Here is a 15003-nt window from a genome sequence, read left to right as displayed (position 1 = left end):
AAGAAATCTCTAGTCCTGAGGCCAAAGTGCCACATGTGAGCACCTATCTTATTAGAAGTGTAAACCCAGAATAATCAACTTAACATATCTGGTTATGTGAATTCAAAAATTCCTGAAATTACGAAAAGTAATTATTGTAAGAAAGAGTGCCCAAGAGTAACAGTTAATTCATTTACAAGAAGGTAGTAAGACCAAATAGCCTGATAAAAATTTATCTACCAAAGGATACAGACCAGTAAGAAAGACATTAAAATGTTATTTGAAATTGTTATTATCTAAGCAAATAGAAATATTTTCCTACAATGAGCTGTACAATACCATTTTGTAGAATAAAAATGGCTACACAATTTAAATAGAGCCTTTTGGTAGTTATCACACTCTAAAAGTACATGTGGGTGTACGTGGGTGGCAAGTTTAAGAGGCAAATGGCTTTCATTCATTAAGCAAAATTAGACCTTAAAACAAACCTGAAAGAAGCCATAAAAATGTACCCATTAGGAAAAAAAATTAAACATGAAATAGTCAATGAAGTGTAGACTCCATAAATGACTGGTGGGTGGCTTCATTTCATAAAGTGGCCCGGTGACACCATAAAACTGAACAAAGTTCAACTACATGTCAAGTTTCACAGTATTTTCAACCCACAATTCAAACTGTCTGTGCTTTAACCTGTAAAGGGATAAAAACTGCATCCATAAATCACAGGCCTTTTTAAAATGCATTTTTGTAAATGACAACGTGGGTAATGTTGCAATCCACGAGCCACTATTTCACTGGAAAAAGTGACTGGATATTCTGAGTGGTCATTCACTCTGATTTTCATGTGACATTGAAACAAGCGGCTGTTGTACTATACACTCAAGGTTTCAAGTTTATATGCAAAGACTAAGCATTGGAACACAGTAACTAGAGGAATTAGCTGTAATCACAGAATCTGTTTGTATCTGATAAACAGCCGGATTCTATAATTTAATTTTAGGTAGCTGCGTTAGAAAAAAACGAGGAATGATAAGTATGTCTTATTCCATCCTGAGAGTCTATTTGCTGCTCCTGATAAAGGTGATTTGGTGTTTATTTACTTCCACATAACATCTTCTTTACCCTTCAAAGTTTGTCAAACATGGTCATTTATTGTTTTAATATGTTAAAGCTCAGTGTTTCATTTATGCTTAAAATGGTGGCGTGTTCATATGAAGTTTCTCCTAAATCCACATATACTAATATATGTCTTTTTATTTTGGGTAGCCATGAAAATTACTCACTGTACCTGAAAGGCTACTAAAGCAAGAACAGATACTCACACTGTTACCATTTTTCATTATTCATGCCCATACTTTTAGAAAGTGCAAACGTTTGTGAGTATCACCCTTTTGAATTCTCACTCCTGCATTTGGAGTGCAGATGTCACCCAGTTCAGTTTCATAGGTAGACAGAATTCAAGAGGCTCTCAAAGTGCTGGAAGTAGAGCTCTTTGGGGAAAACCGTAAGGCTTTCCAGGTAATCAAGGTTACTTTTGTACAGAATGTGTCTCTTTTCTTACTCTTAAAACACTCCTCAGATATAATTGTCCCAGAGCCCGACTAAACAAAATTAAAAATTCAGTCTCACTAGGCACATTTCAGGTGCTCGATAGCTACATGGCTATCAGAGTAGGCAGTGCAGTATAGAACATTTCCATCATCGTGGAAAGTTCTAGTGAACAACATTGTTCTGGAAAAATGGGAAGAATATAAGTGAGAAGTAAAGTGACTTGTTTGATGCCATATTGTTAGGAAGTGGCAGAATCAAGACGTGTACCGAGGTCTTGTGAATGCAAATCTTGTTCTCTTTTTTATTTTAATTTCTGGTGAGTATGATTTCTTTTAAGCCAGTATCCTTCAATAGGAGGACAAGATTGGAATCTCCCATCTGAGGGACTCATCTGTATGTAAATTCCACCCAGGTCAACAAAGAGCTGGTGCAAATATTTTGCTCAAGTGTGCACTTACCAGACAGCCTTGGCTGCCATAATTGCTGGAATCTCAAACAACAAAACAAAATTCTTATGTATTTTCTATTCCTTTAACAAATATTTAGCGGTGCTGATTATCCTTATTCATGCCAGGCACTATAATAAGAACTTTATAAATATTCACTCATTCTATATGCATAATAGCCCAAGGAAGTAGCTATTATTATTATCATCCTTATTTTTTAAATGAGGAAACTGAGACTCAGGGAAGATAAGTAATTTACCCAAAGTTATCCAGATAGTGAGTAGCAGAGTTGGGATGAAGCCCAGGAAGTTTGTCTAGGGTGCCCATGCTTTAAACTACTATGCTAGATAGACTCTCCATTAGAAATACAGCACAATCTCACTCTCACTAGAAATCACATCAAGAACATATATCTTGATACTATCAGCTTGAGGAAAAAACAAAATAAAACGCTTCTGTTTTTGCAGACAAGGGTAAAGCTTGATGTCAGCCTTCTTATTCTTTACATTAAATTCCAATGAGCAGGAAGAAAGGGGGGATTTATGTTACTAGAACTCTTTAAAATTAGAGATGCTACTGCTGGTTATCCTAGATCAGTGCTGTCCAATAGAACTCTCTGTGTGATGGTGATGTTCCAAAGCTGTGCTATTTAATTACAATGGTTACTAGCCATATGTGACTACTGCACACTTAAAATGTGACTAAGGTGATGGAGAAACAAAATTTTAAATTTCATTTCATTTTAACAAATTTTAACTTAAGTTTCAATAGCCACATGGAGCAAGCAGCATCTGTACTTAATAGCAAAGACCTCGATGGTTCAATTAAGAGCCAAAGAGGGCTCCTTTCTTTCTTCTAAACCTTGTGCTTGTCCATTATGTCCTACATCAAAGAATTATAACTTATCTATTCAGTCATGCAGGTCAGAATGCTTAAGTTATTCTGCACGCCTTACCTCCAGAGATAATCCACCACCAAACTCTGCTCATCAAAAAAAATCCCAAATGTTTGTACATTTCACCATTTCCCCCCAGCCACCACGGTCTAAGTCACCACCATTGTTCGCCCAGACAAACACAACATCCCCTAAATTGTTTTATCCCTCCACACTTGCTTCCCTTTTTCTAAGTGTAATCATGTTATTCTCTTCACGCAATTTCAGCTGTTCTTGGGAAAAGACTACATTCCTGAGTGCTCATTATATGCCAGGTATTATGCTAGATTCCAGGAATAGTACAATAAGAAAATTGACAAGTTCCTCCTTTTCTGTGTCCCAGAAGGCCCTAACTAATCTGAAGTCTGAAGCCTGACTATCATTCCAAAATCACTGTCTCAGCTCTAAATATACCAGCTTTGTGAGAGAAGTCCATTTTTCTGCCCACTGGGAATTTGTAGTACCATATAATAAACGTATCTATGAGGTATGCACTTACATACACACAGACCCCAAATCCCACAGCCATAAGTGCTAGAGTCTCCTGATTGTTCACTTAATTTCTACAGTAGCTCTGTAGGACAAATGATAATATTATTATCTAAAAAGTGAAAAAAAAATTGAAAATTGAGAAATCGTGTAATTTTCTAAAAATTATAGGTACGTATCAAATGGCAGATAAAGAGGTTTTGGACTCGGGTTGATAATTATTCCAATTCCGTGTTTTTATCATCACAACATACACTGTCTCCTACTCAATCCATGTGAAATAAAGAATCCTGGCACAGTGGACAAATATGCTTCTGAATGAGCTTTGCCTTATTTGTTCCTGTGGGGCTATGGTAATAACCAAACAACAAAATAAAACACATATTTCTATCGCCAGCTTGGTGATACTAAGCACTCTACAGGACATCTCATTAAATGATACCAAGAATCTATAATGATGAACTTAATGGCACACAGCATCTGCCCTCAATACTAGGAGTTGGTAGGGCCAATGCACTCTTTCCATGATAAATAATACACCACATGGTATTCCAACCTTGCATCAACGTTGCATGAAGAAAAATGACCAGAAGAAATAACACTCATCAGCTATGAGTCAACAGTGGAGTCCCAATGGGATACTTTTTTATGCACCCCTTTTGGATATTTAGGACTTAAGATTTTCCTCAGAGAAAGCAAACAAGAGAGACAGAAAGAAACACAAAGAGAAACAAAGTGGAAGAGATAGAACACTATAAAAAAATCTATGAAATTCATCAGTTTGAGGTTTATTCAGTATCTATGAGACCTAAACAGAATAGCTGACTCCTTATTACTTTTCCCACTAATCAGTGTTTCTTTAAGGTCAGTAAAGATTTTCAGTGTGCTTTTATCTAAGTATGCAAATGTCAGTAGACGTCTCAAAAGTCATGTGCTTCAGCCAGGTCAAAATAAACACGGTGTAAGATGAGGCTGGAGATGTAGGTAGACAGGAGCCTTTGTTTGCCTTGTAGGCCGTGTGAAGGGGAAACCTCGTCTGGTGATAAATTTTGAAAAGAAGATCTAACCACGTTCAATGGACAGGTTGGCTCACTATGTGGTAAAATCCTACTGTACAACTTTTTGAAATAGAATTTATATGAATATATTCTAGTTCATAATTCCTAGTATATACTTTTAACATTTTTTAAATGGCACTCCTGTAGCATTATTGGTTTGAAATAATAAATGAACCTTTTTGAATGTAATAGTCACAAAATGCTTTAAGATAAGGTGCAAGGTCAGAAAATTAAGTATCTTCCTCATTTCTTTCAAACTAGGTATATTGCTTAGAAAACCCATTTAATAGTGTATGATAATATTTAAGTCAGCATGTAGAACATGTCTCTGAAATGTAACTCTGTGCAGCAACTAGGCTTTCAACCTGGGATTTCAAAGTATCTTACTATTTTTTTGCATATATAAGAATATAGTGCATTCAAGAAATAAATTTAAGACTAGATAGATAGATAGATAGATACACTTATCATAGGTCTGTAATATAGCTCTAAAAATGAAGAATATAGAATATTTGAAATATATAGTATTGAGCAAAACAGTGCCTTCATTGACATAAAATATTTTATCACCATGAATTTAGTATATGTACGATATTTACAAACACTAAAATCTAAGAGAAAGCATTCACATTCTCTAAAAGAAGTGTTAGCAAGATTTTTATTTAAACTTTCTATGTCCCAAATTCTATTACATTTTCCCTACTAAAGGGTTTGGTTCAGATGTTTATATTTTATTTACAAGATTGTTCCTCTGCCTGGTACACACAAATATTTATGTCTTATATAAAACCTAAGGACATCTTAAAGTTAATTGTTATAAATTATTCTTATCCTTTCTTTTAGACTCCCAAAATTATATTCAAGGAAGTTTCTCTCCTTCCTCACCCCTGGGACCAATGAAGAAAAATATAGAGAGAGCAGAAATGAAACAGGAGAAAAAGGGAAAAATACATGATATAAATCAAACTAATTTTTTCCTGGGGAGTTTTATGGACCATGAGGTTCATTGTCACCGAAATACTTCATTTCTTTAAAACTTTTGTACCACAATAAGTTTTCAAACATCATATTATAATGTAGAAAAGTATATGTTTTGATAAAACCAAACACCCTATGGCCACCCAAGCCTCCCATCTAAACATATATATGTGTACACCATCATTTAATATGGTATGTGTAGCTGCCATGGAGCTTCAACGCCAGAAGTTCCATCATTTCTTCTATTAACTGACACATTTCAATGTTGACTAAGCAAAGCAAACTTTTTTTTACTTAACATCTTTATTGGAGTATAATTGCTTTACAATGGTGTGTTAGTTTCTGCTTATAACAAAGTGAATCAGTTATACATATACATATATCCCTATATCACTTCCCTCTTGTGTCTCCCTCCCACCCTCCCTATCCCACCCCTCTAGGTGGTCACAAAGCACTGAGCTGATCTCCCTGTGCTATGCGGCTGCTTCCCACTAGCTATCTATTTTACATTTGGTAGTGTATATATGTCCATGCCACTCTCTCACTTCGTCCCAGCTTACCCTTCCCCCTCCCCATATCCTCAAGTCCATTCTCTAGTAGGTCTGCGTCTTTATTCCCGTCTTGCACCTAGGTTCTTCATGACCATTTTTTTTGTTTGTTTTTTAGATTCCATATATATGTGTTAGCATACAGTATTTGTTTTTCTCTTTCTGACTTAACTTCACTCTGTATGACAGACTCTAGGTCCATCCACCTCACTACAAATAACTCAATTTCATTTCTTTTTATTGCTGCGTAATATTCCACCATATATATGTGCCACATCTTCTTTATCCATCCATCTGTTGATGGACACTTAGGTTGCTTCCATGTCCTGGCTATTGTAAATAGAGCTGCAATGAACATTGTGGTACATGACTTTTTTTGAATTATGGTTTTCTCAGGGTATATGCCCAGTAGTGGGATTGCTGGGTCATATGGTAGTTCTATTTGTAGTTTTTTAAGGAACCTCCATACTGTTCTCCATAGTGGCTGTATCAATTTACATTCTCACCAACAGTGCAAGGGGATTCCCTTTTCTCCACACCTTCTCCAGCATTTTTTGTTTGTAGATTTTTTGATCATGGCCATTCTGACCGGTGTAAGGTGATACCTCAGAATGGGAGAAAATATTTGCAAATGAAGCAACTGACAAAGGATTAATCTCCAAAATTTACAAGTAGCTCATGCAGCTCAATATCAAAAAAACAAACAACCCAATCCAAAAATGGGCAGAAGACCTAAATAGACATTTCTCCAAAGAAGATATACAGATTGACAACAAACACATGAACGAATGCTCAACATCATTAATCATTAGAGAAATGCAAATCAAAACTACAAAGCAAATTTTTGAAGTAATACAAACTCTGAAGAAAATACTCAATATAAACAAAATACGTGGCAACACTAAAACAAGCTATAAAAATTTTATAAGTGGTAGTTTGGCAAGACCTACATAACTTGCCTGTATGCAACCCAAGGTGAAGGACTGTAAAGCCTGTGGCATTATAAACACAGGCAAAAATACACATAAACACACACACACACACACACACACACACACACACACACACACACACATCTTCTATGTATTTAGGATCTCTGAGCTGTCTTCAACATGTACTCTCCTTTTTCTCTCCATTGCACTAACTCTATAATAAAACAGTTGTGTTTTCCCCCCCATCCTTCAAGGAGGCTAGATCAAAGAACTGGGCTACTTTATAATGCCACATCCCTTAGGTATCACGATTATAGAATCATTTAGTAAACTTCTCAGAAGCGAGGTGTTATACTGATACTTGGTAAGCAGGACCTCCCCGTCTTCCCTTCCCAACACATAATTCCAGCATAGCACTTAAGAGGTTATACATCAGTGCTGTCTCCTTGATACTCCTGCTGGAAATCTGCATATTTATAACATTTTTAATCAGATTATGTGAGTCTGTAATGTGAACCATGGATCTTTTTCTTTTTTATTTATATTTTAATTGAAGAATTGTTAATTTATAATGTTGTGTTAATTTCTAGTGTACAGCAAAATGATGTAGTTATACATATATGTATATATTCTTTTTCAGATTCTTTTCCATTATAGGTTATTACAAGATATTGAGTATATTTCCCTGAGCTATACAGTAGGTCACTGTTGTTTACCTGTTTTATATATAGTAGTATGTATCTGTTAATCCCAAACTCTCTGCTCTCCCTTCCCTCCGCTATCACCTTTGGTAACCATAAATTTGTTTCCTATGTCTGTGAGTTTATTTCTGCTTTGTAAATAAGTTCAATTGTATCATTTGTTCATAAAAACGTGAACCATGGATTTTAAGGAAGCAAAGCCATTGGCAGAAAAGCCGTTATAGACCATTACACTATCACAGGCAAGAAATGATGGTGGTTGGGATTAGAATGGATAGAGTGAAAACATAAAAAATAAATGAACTTGAGGGAAATTGTGGAATTAGCATGATTAGAAATTGATACTTGAAATTGAATGTGGAATGTGGATAGGTTTGGTGAGACAAGACAAAAATACTTATGTTTTATGTTTCTCCACTGAACTGTTGAAGAGAGGGTGGCATTTACTGAGACAGGAATTATTGGAGGGAGAATGATTTAAATGTGATACCAGGGCATGGTAATCATGGGGACCAAAAGTCTGCTTTCCACAGTGAGGCTCACGAAGATGAGGGTAGATTTAGAAAATAAAGACACAGTATTTCTTCTGGGTGGTGTGTTTAGAGTGATTTTTTTTTCTTTTTTATATTTTCACTATTTTCTATAGTGACCATATATTATTTTTACAGAAAAAAATTACCACACTTTTTATATCTTTTTAAAAATATGGCTTCAGGAGCAAAGAGGCAGAAAATTGCTAATATAAGCCTTTCTTCACAACAGTAAACATAATTTGTCATCTACGATTTCCTGCTTGTGAATTTTGGGGGCCTAAACCGTAATATAAAATTCAAAGTTTAGCGTTGTGAAAACACGTCACAGCCAACGCAACAGATGTTATATATCTGAACTTGAACTCAGAAGGTATTAGTGCTTAGGGAGGCACTAATCAGAGGGAGGCCCCAGAGGATTTAAACCCTATCACAGCCCTAAGACTTTGTGTATGTACGATCTCAAAGTCAATAAAAGTAGTTCACGTTGAGTCCAATGTCACACTAAGGGACTAATAGCAAGAGAAGTTTTAGATGGCAGCTGCAGGCAAGGGCACTGGGTATGAGTGAGGGGAAGTAGCTGCTGCACCATTATGTCCCTGCCAACATTTACACTCCATATCATGACGGCTGAGAAGGACAACATTTTCCTCACTGATACATACAGGTATGCATTAGGCATAGAGGCGTACCATGCACACACCTGGTCCCTGCCAACAGACTCACACTAACTTAGCCTGTCAAGTGTTTACCAATCCCAGACATGATAAAATTAATAATAGACCTTCAAATGCATGAGTGGGATTTCATTCTTACCGAGTTAAATAGATTACAAAACTACTAATAATGCCTTGTCTTTAAGACACAGTTGTGACTAGACATATACCTAATATTCCCTAAATTCCCTTTCTTACTTGCTATTTTTGTTCACAGTTAAATCCATACTCAAACTTAGGAAATCTCTACTTGCGAGTTTATGAGGCTGATATCAATCATAGCAGTCTTTTCAGAAAATTTCCCGTTTTCTATTCCCTTGGTAAAGGAGGGAAGTTATGTAACAAAGTGTTCAAATAATACCCTAATTACCCCTATAGGGAGATGACAACACACCAACACAGAGAAGTTGTAGAAAAGTTTACGTCTGGGGTGAAGAGTGAGACTGAAAGAGTCAGTGGCTCGTGAAAGAAAGTGTAGGATTGTCAAAATCCAGACTTCACAGAAGTCTGACCATGTTTGCAAATTTATCATCTTGGTAATTGAGAGGAAACATCTCACTTTTGTAAAATATTTTGTGGAATACTTACTATTTGGTCCTTAAGGAAAAGTTTTTGCACCCCCTGTTATACAGCTAAATTCATACTGTGATTACTGACTTTCCTAAGAATAAAAAAGAAAGAAAGAAAAGGAAAGAAAGACTGTATATCTATGTCTGTGTGTCTGTCTATCTCTCTGTCTATCCATCTATAACTATCTCCATCCATCCACAGGTCCTATGAATAGGGACTTAATGGCAGCTTTTATCTACTGCTCATTTACTTACTGCTCTTCACCAACTAAAATGATATAATTTAGTTAACAGTTATTTTAAAGATTCAGAAAGTAGCTGTTTCAGTTACTTAGCATAATATAAAGTTGCCCTGGCACCTTTTTTTTTTTTTTGAAGAAAAGACTCGAAGCTTTTTAAAAAATAATTCTCTCAAGATAGATTTCCAAGCATGAAAATGAAGCACCTTGTACTCTTTGCAACTACTGAAAGATAAGGGCACGATGACACCCACAGTCTTCATCAAACCACCTAAGAAAATCCATTAAAATTGTGCTGTTGAGAGGAAGGTTGAGGTAAGTATAACACTTTCTGGGATCTGAGTAAGACTAGGGGTAAAAGAGTCCGTTTGCAGTGACATGGATGGACCTAGAGATCGTCAAACTGAGTGAAGTAAGTCAGACAGAGAAAGACAAATACCATGTGATATCGCTTATATGTGGAATCTAGAAAAATGGTACAAATGAACTTATTTACAAAACAGAAATAGAGTCACAGATGTAAAAAACAAACTTATGGTTACCAGGAGGGAAAAGGGGGGAGGGATAAATTGGGAGATTGGGATTGACATATACACACTACTGTATATAAAATAGATAATTAATAAGGACCTACTGTATAGCACAGGGAACACTACTCAGCACTCTGTAACGACCGATATGGGAAAAGAATCTAAAAAAGAGTGGATACATGTATATGTATAACTGATTCACTTTGCTGTACAGCAGAAACTAACATAACCTTGTAACTCAACTACACTCCAATAAAAATTAAAACAAAACAAAAGAGGCCGAAAAAAGAACTTCAGAGTAAAGCTCTGTCTGGGCCGGAGATTTCACCCAACCAAGAAAAATGTTTCAAGTCCTTCTGTAGGACAATGTCCCATTCTTACATTCTTAATTTGTTATGTTATATCATGTTAATTTCATATTATAATTTAATGATTACAGTATATTAATTTATATTATATTATAAATATAATTCTTAATTTAAATTATTGTCTCAGTTGGATAGCATATATCTTCGAGGGTAGATTCTTTAAGAAAGTTTGGTGAATGACATTTTCTGAGCTTCTGCGTATTTAAGTATGTCATTTCCATTGCCTTCATTCATTAAAAAAAAAAAGTCATAACTTGACCCTATATAATAAAGTGGGCCACAACCTTTTTCTCTCAAAAAATCAAAAATCAGTAGATGTTACTCCATGGACTTCTGCAGAGAAGTAAGTATAAGGTTAGTCTGATTTTAGCATGTAAAATAAAAACCTGCATAAGTTTTCACTGTTTCCAAGTTTTTGCATGAATTGTTCTTTCCCAAGAAAGAACATTTGAGAAGAACTTATTGTGTTTGTCTTCCACATCCGAGATGTGACTTCTTAGTGTCAAATCTGTTCTTCTCTGCTGGCTTTGTGGATTTAATTTGCCTACTGCATTTTAAAATTTCATTATTTTCTCCATTATCCTTTTCTTCTCAGCATTTTTCCTAAAAGGTGATGGTTCTCAACTTAGGGCTTTCTAATTCCTTTTCATAATAACCATACCTTATATTCTACTGAGATCTCTAGTCAATTTCCTTACAATCTTTTCTATTTCCCTTTTGAGTCTTCAACATGATTTTTTCTCTACTTTTCTTTAGAAAATTTTAAAGATTCATAATTGATTTTTTTTCAACACATTTTAATGGTGGGAGATTTACACAGAAAAGGTGTAATGTAAGTCACAAATGAGAGTCACACATGTGATTAAAATTTTCTAGTGGTCAGTAGTCATATGTAAAAAGTAAAAAGATATCATATTTTAGATTCCACATGATATCACTTATATGTGGAACCTAAAATATGACACAAATGAACCTATCTTTGAAACAGAGTCATGGACATAGAGAACAGTCTGGTGGTTGCCAAGGGGGAGGGGTTTGAGGAAGGGATGGAGTGGGAGTTTGGGGTTAGCAGATGTAAGCTATTATATATAGAATGGATAAACAACAAGGTTCTACTGTAGAGCACAGGGGACTATATTCAATATCCTGTGATAAACCATAATGAAAAAGAATATAAAAAATGCATATAATATCTATAACTGAATGACTTTGCTGTATAGCAGAAATTAACAAGACATTGTAAATCAACTATACTTGAATAAAAAATAAAATTAAAAGTAAAAAGAGAAGCACATAAAATTAACATCATATTGTATTCAACCCCAGTACAGCCAAAATGTTAACATTTCATTATGAAAGCAGTCTTTTTTTGTTTGTGTGCTGTGAATTCAAAATCTGGTGTTTATACTACACTTGGCAGAACATCTCAAAGTGGACTAATCACATTTCAAGTGATTAATAGTCATACAGGGCTAGGAGCCGTCATACTGGACAATGCAGATCTAGATTTTTATGTTATCATCATACTTGAAGAAAAAATGTTTCATAAAAAAAATAATTAATGTAAGAGACAATCATAAATCACTTTCTCTTACCTACACAAATCTTCTTTGATTTGAAGAGAGATCAATTCCTTAGGAATATGAAAAGAAAGTATGCTCTCTGACATCTGCTCCCGGATTCGCATCCACTTATTGTCAGATGTGGGAAATCTATATAATTTACACACTGGGTTCTTTAACACTGGAAAAGGTGAAAAAAATAAAGTTAATAGTTAAATTATAAAGATATGCACTTTAGATAAAGATCAATTAACAAAATCATTAATCAGGCTACCATTCTAATACTTGATCAAAATTTTTTATCATAATCTGTAGTGCCACTGTGTTTCTAAGAATTTTCTCCTTATATCTATTTTTTTCAGTAGCTTCTTGGATATAGTCTTTATTAAATTACAAAGTGATACAACAAATTCCAATTCATAAATGTGGCTACTGTGGTTCTCTGACATACCACCTATTAATTCTTTTTCCTTCTAAAAATTTTCTTAAAGTATATGTATTTATAAATATAGATGAAAATATATGGATTTATACACCATACATGCTTTGAAAAAATACATTTCTGGATTTCTTCCAATCACTCTTAGTCAACTTTACCCACTTATATAGTAGGTGACAACTGATATGTTATATTAGAGGTTTCAAATGACCCTACTACCAAAAGTGACTTTTTTCTTAAATGTCAGAAAGGTTCATTCCTTGGCTTAAGATCTATTACAATTCAAATATTATTCATACTTTAGTGTCAATAAGTCAATAACACTTTCCCAAAACCATATATTATCAGAAGCAAGACAGGGAGACTATGAACAAGCTGAATATTTGGGATGGGTGACAGTGATTAGGGGAGAAATAACATGGTCATGTCATCAAGGATTTTAAAAGATTTAAAGAAAAAGTGTAGGGCTAGATATTAAGATAATACTTGATACATTTTTTGTGAGGCCAGCATCCCTACCACACTACCAAGCCCTATATTTCAGGGCACGATTTTATTTCCATTGCTGTTGGATAAAGAATATAAGAGAGATATATCAAAGCTTAATGGACAACAAAATGTCAGGTGAATCACCAGTCAAGTATCTATGGTTATTTGGCTCCAGTTTACCAATGAAGCTAATTAAAAAGAGAATTTGATATTGAAGTGGACGCAAGACTTTAAATAACGCCCAGCCTGTTATGTGGCCCAAGTCTCTTCAACATATGGAGTAAAATACCTTTCTCATTTTAGGGTTTTATAAGGCTGTGTCTCATTCATTACTTGGAAATATAAATATATTTCTGAGCATTAAAATGAGGAACTATTCATCCATTCTGCAACTATCATTCTCAGAGGTCCAGTCTGACAATTATCACTATCAGAATTGATACTAAATAGGAAACCTTTATTACAAACATCTCATTCTTTAACGATCAGATTCAAAGCTCCCGGCACACTTATCTACCCCTTACAAGAATTAGCTAGAATGTTCACTTGTTAAAAGCATCAATAGAAGCAAGAAGATGATAGAATATTTCCAGGATGTTGAGAGACAATATTTTAAATCTAAAGTTGTATGTCTAAAGGATTATGTTTTTGCCATAAACATGACCTTTAAGTTTTATCAATTAGATTATACCACAGATCCATATATAAGGCTAATTATACTTATTTTCTTTCTCTTTTTAATGAGGTATAAAGGTATAATTGACATATAACATTATATTAGTTCCAGGTATAGAATGTAATGATTCAATATCATTTGTATATTTGTATATATTGTGAAATGATTACCATAATAAGTCTTGTTAACATCTGTCACCATACGTTGTCACAAACTTTTTCTTGTGATGAGAACTTTAAAAATCTCTCTTAGGAACTTTCAAATATGCAATACAATATTACTAACTACAGTCACCAAGCTGTACATTACATCCCCCTTTCTTATTTATTTTATAATTGAAAATTTATACCTTGTGACACCCTTCACCTGTTCCACCCACCTCCATCCCCTGTCTCGGGCAACCACCAATTAGTTCTCTACATCTATGAGTTCGTTTTTTTATTTGTTACGTTTTATTTTGTTTTTGCTTTTAGATTCTACATATAAGTGAGTTCATACAGTATCTGTCTTTCTCTGTCTGATATTTCACTTATCATAATGCCCTCAAGGTCCTTCCATGTTGTCACAAATGGCAAGATTTCATTCTTTTTTATGGCTGAATAATATTCTGTGTGTGTGTGTGTGTGTGTGTGTGTGTGTGTGTGTGTGTGTGTGTGTGTATCACATTTTCTTTATCCATTCGTCAGTGGAAACTTAGGGCGTTTCCACGTCTTGGCTACTGAAAATAATACCGCAATGAACACTGGGATGCATATATCTTTTTGAATTAGTGTTTTCATTTTCTTTGGGTAAATACCCAGAAGTGGAATTGCTGGATCATATGGTAGTTCTATTTTTAGTTTTTGGAGGAATCTCCATATTGTTTTCCATAGTGGCTGCACCAATTTACATTCCCACCAACAGTGCATGAGGGTTCCCTTTTCTCCACTTCCTTGCCAATAACACTTGTTATTTCTTATTTTTGATATCCATTCTAACAGATGTGAGGTGATATTGTGGTTTTGATTTGCATTTCCCGCATGATTAGTGATGTTGAGTAACTTTTCATGTACCTGTTGGACATCTGTGTGCATTCTTTGTAAAAATGTCTATTCAGATCCTCTGCCCATTTTTAATCAGAATTTTTTTTTTTGCTGTTACTGAGTTGTATGAGTTCTCTATATATTTTGGATATTAGCCCTTATCAGATGTATTTTCTTTTATATGAAATACAGAAACTTACAGCCAATGAAAGAAACTATGATATTTCATTCATCTTTAAAGTGACAA

At 34.7% G+C, this 15003-nt stretch overlaps 1 protein-coding gene across 14 annotated transcripts in view; it reads right to left on the bottom strand.

The window, feature by feature from the left end:
* The window catches only part of INPP4B (inositol polyphosphate-4-phosphatase type II B), a 717274-nt gene that overhangs the window by 179613 nt on the left and 522658 nt on the right, over positions 1 to 15003 (bottom strand). For all 14 annotated transcript variants that reach the window (XM_073805532.1, XM_073805533.1, XM_033857340.2 and 11 more), the window contains one exon: positions 12164 to 12311. In XM_073805532.1, coding sequence (XP_073661633.1) covers positions 12164 to 12311 — 148 coding nt within the window. The remainder of the gene's footprint in view (positions 1 to 12163; positions 12312 to 15003) is intronic.

This window comes from Tursiops truncatus, chromosome 5 (assembly GCF_011762595.2).
Source record: "Tursiops truncatus isolate mTurTru1 chromosome 5, mTurTru1.mat.Y, whole genome shotgun sequence".
NCBI classification, from domain to species: Eukaryota; Metazoa; Chordata; class Mammalia; order Artiodactyla; family Delphinidae; genus Tursiops; species Tursiops truncatus.
This window is presented reverse-complemented; position numbering and strand designations above follow the sequence as displayed.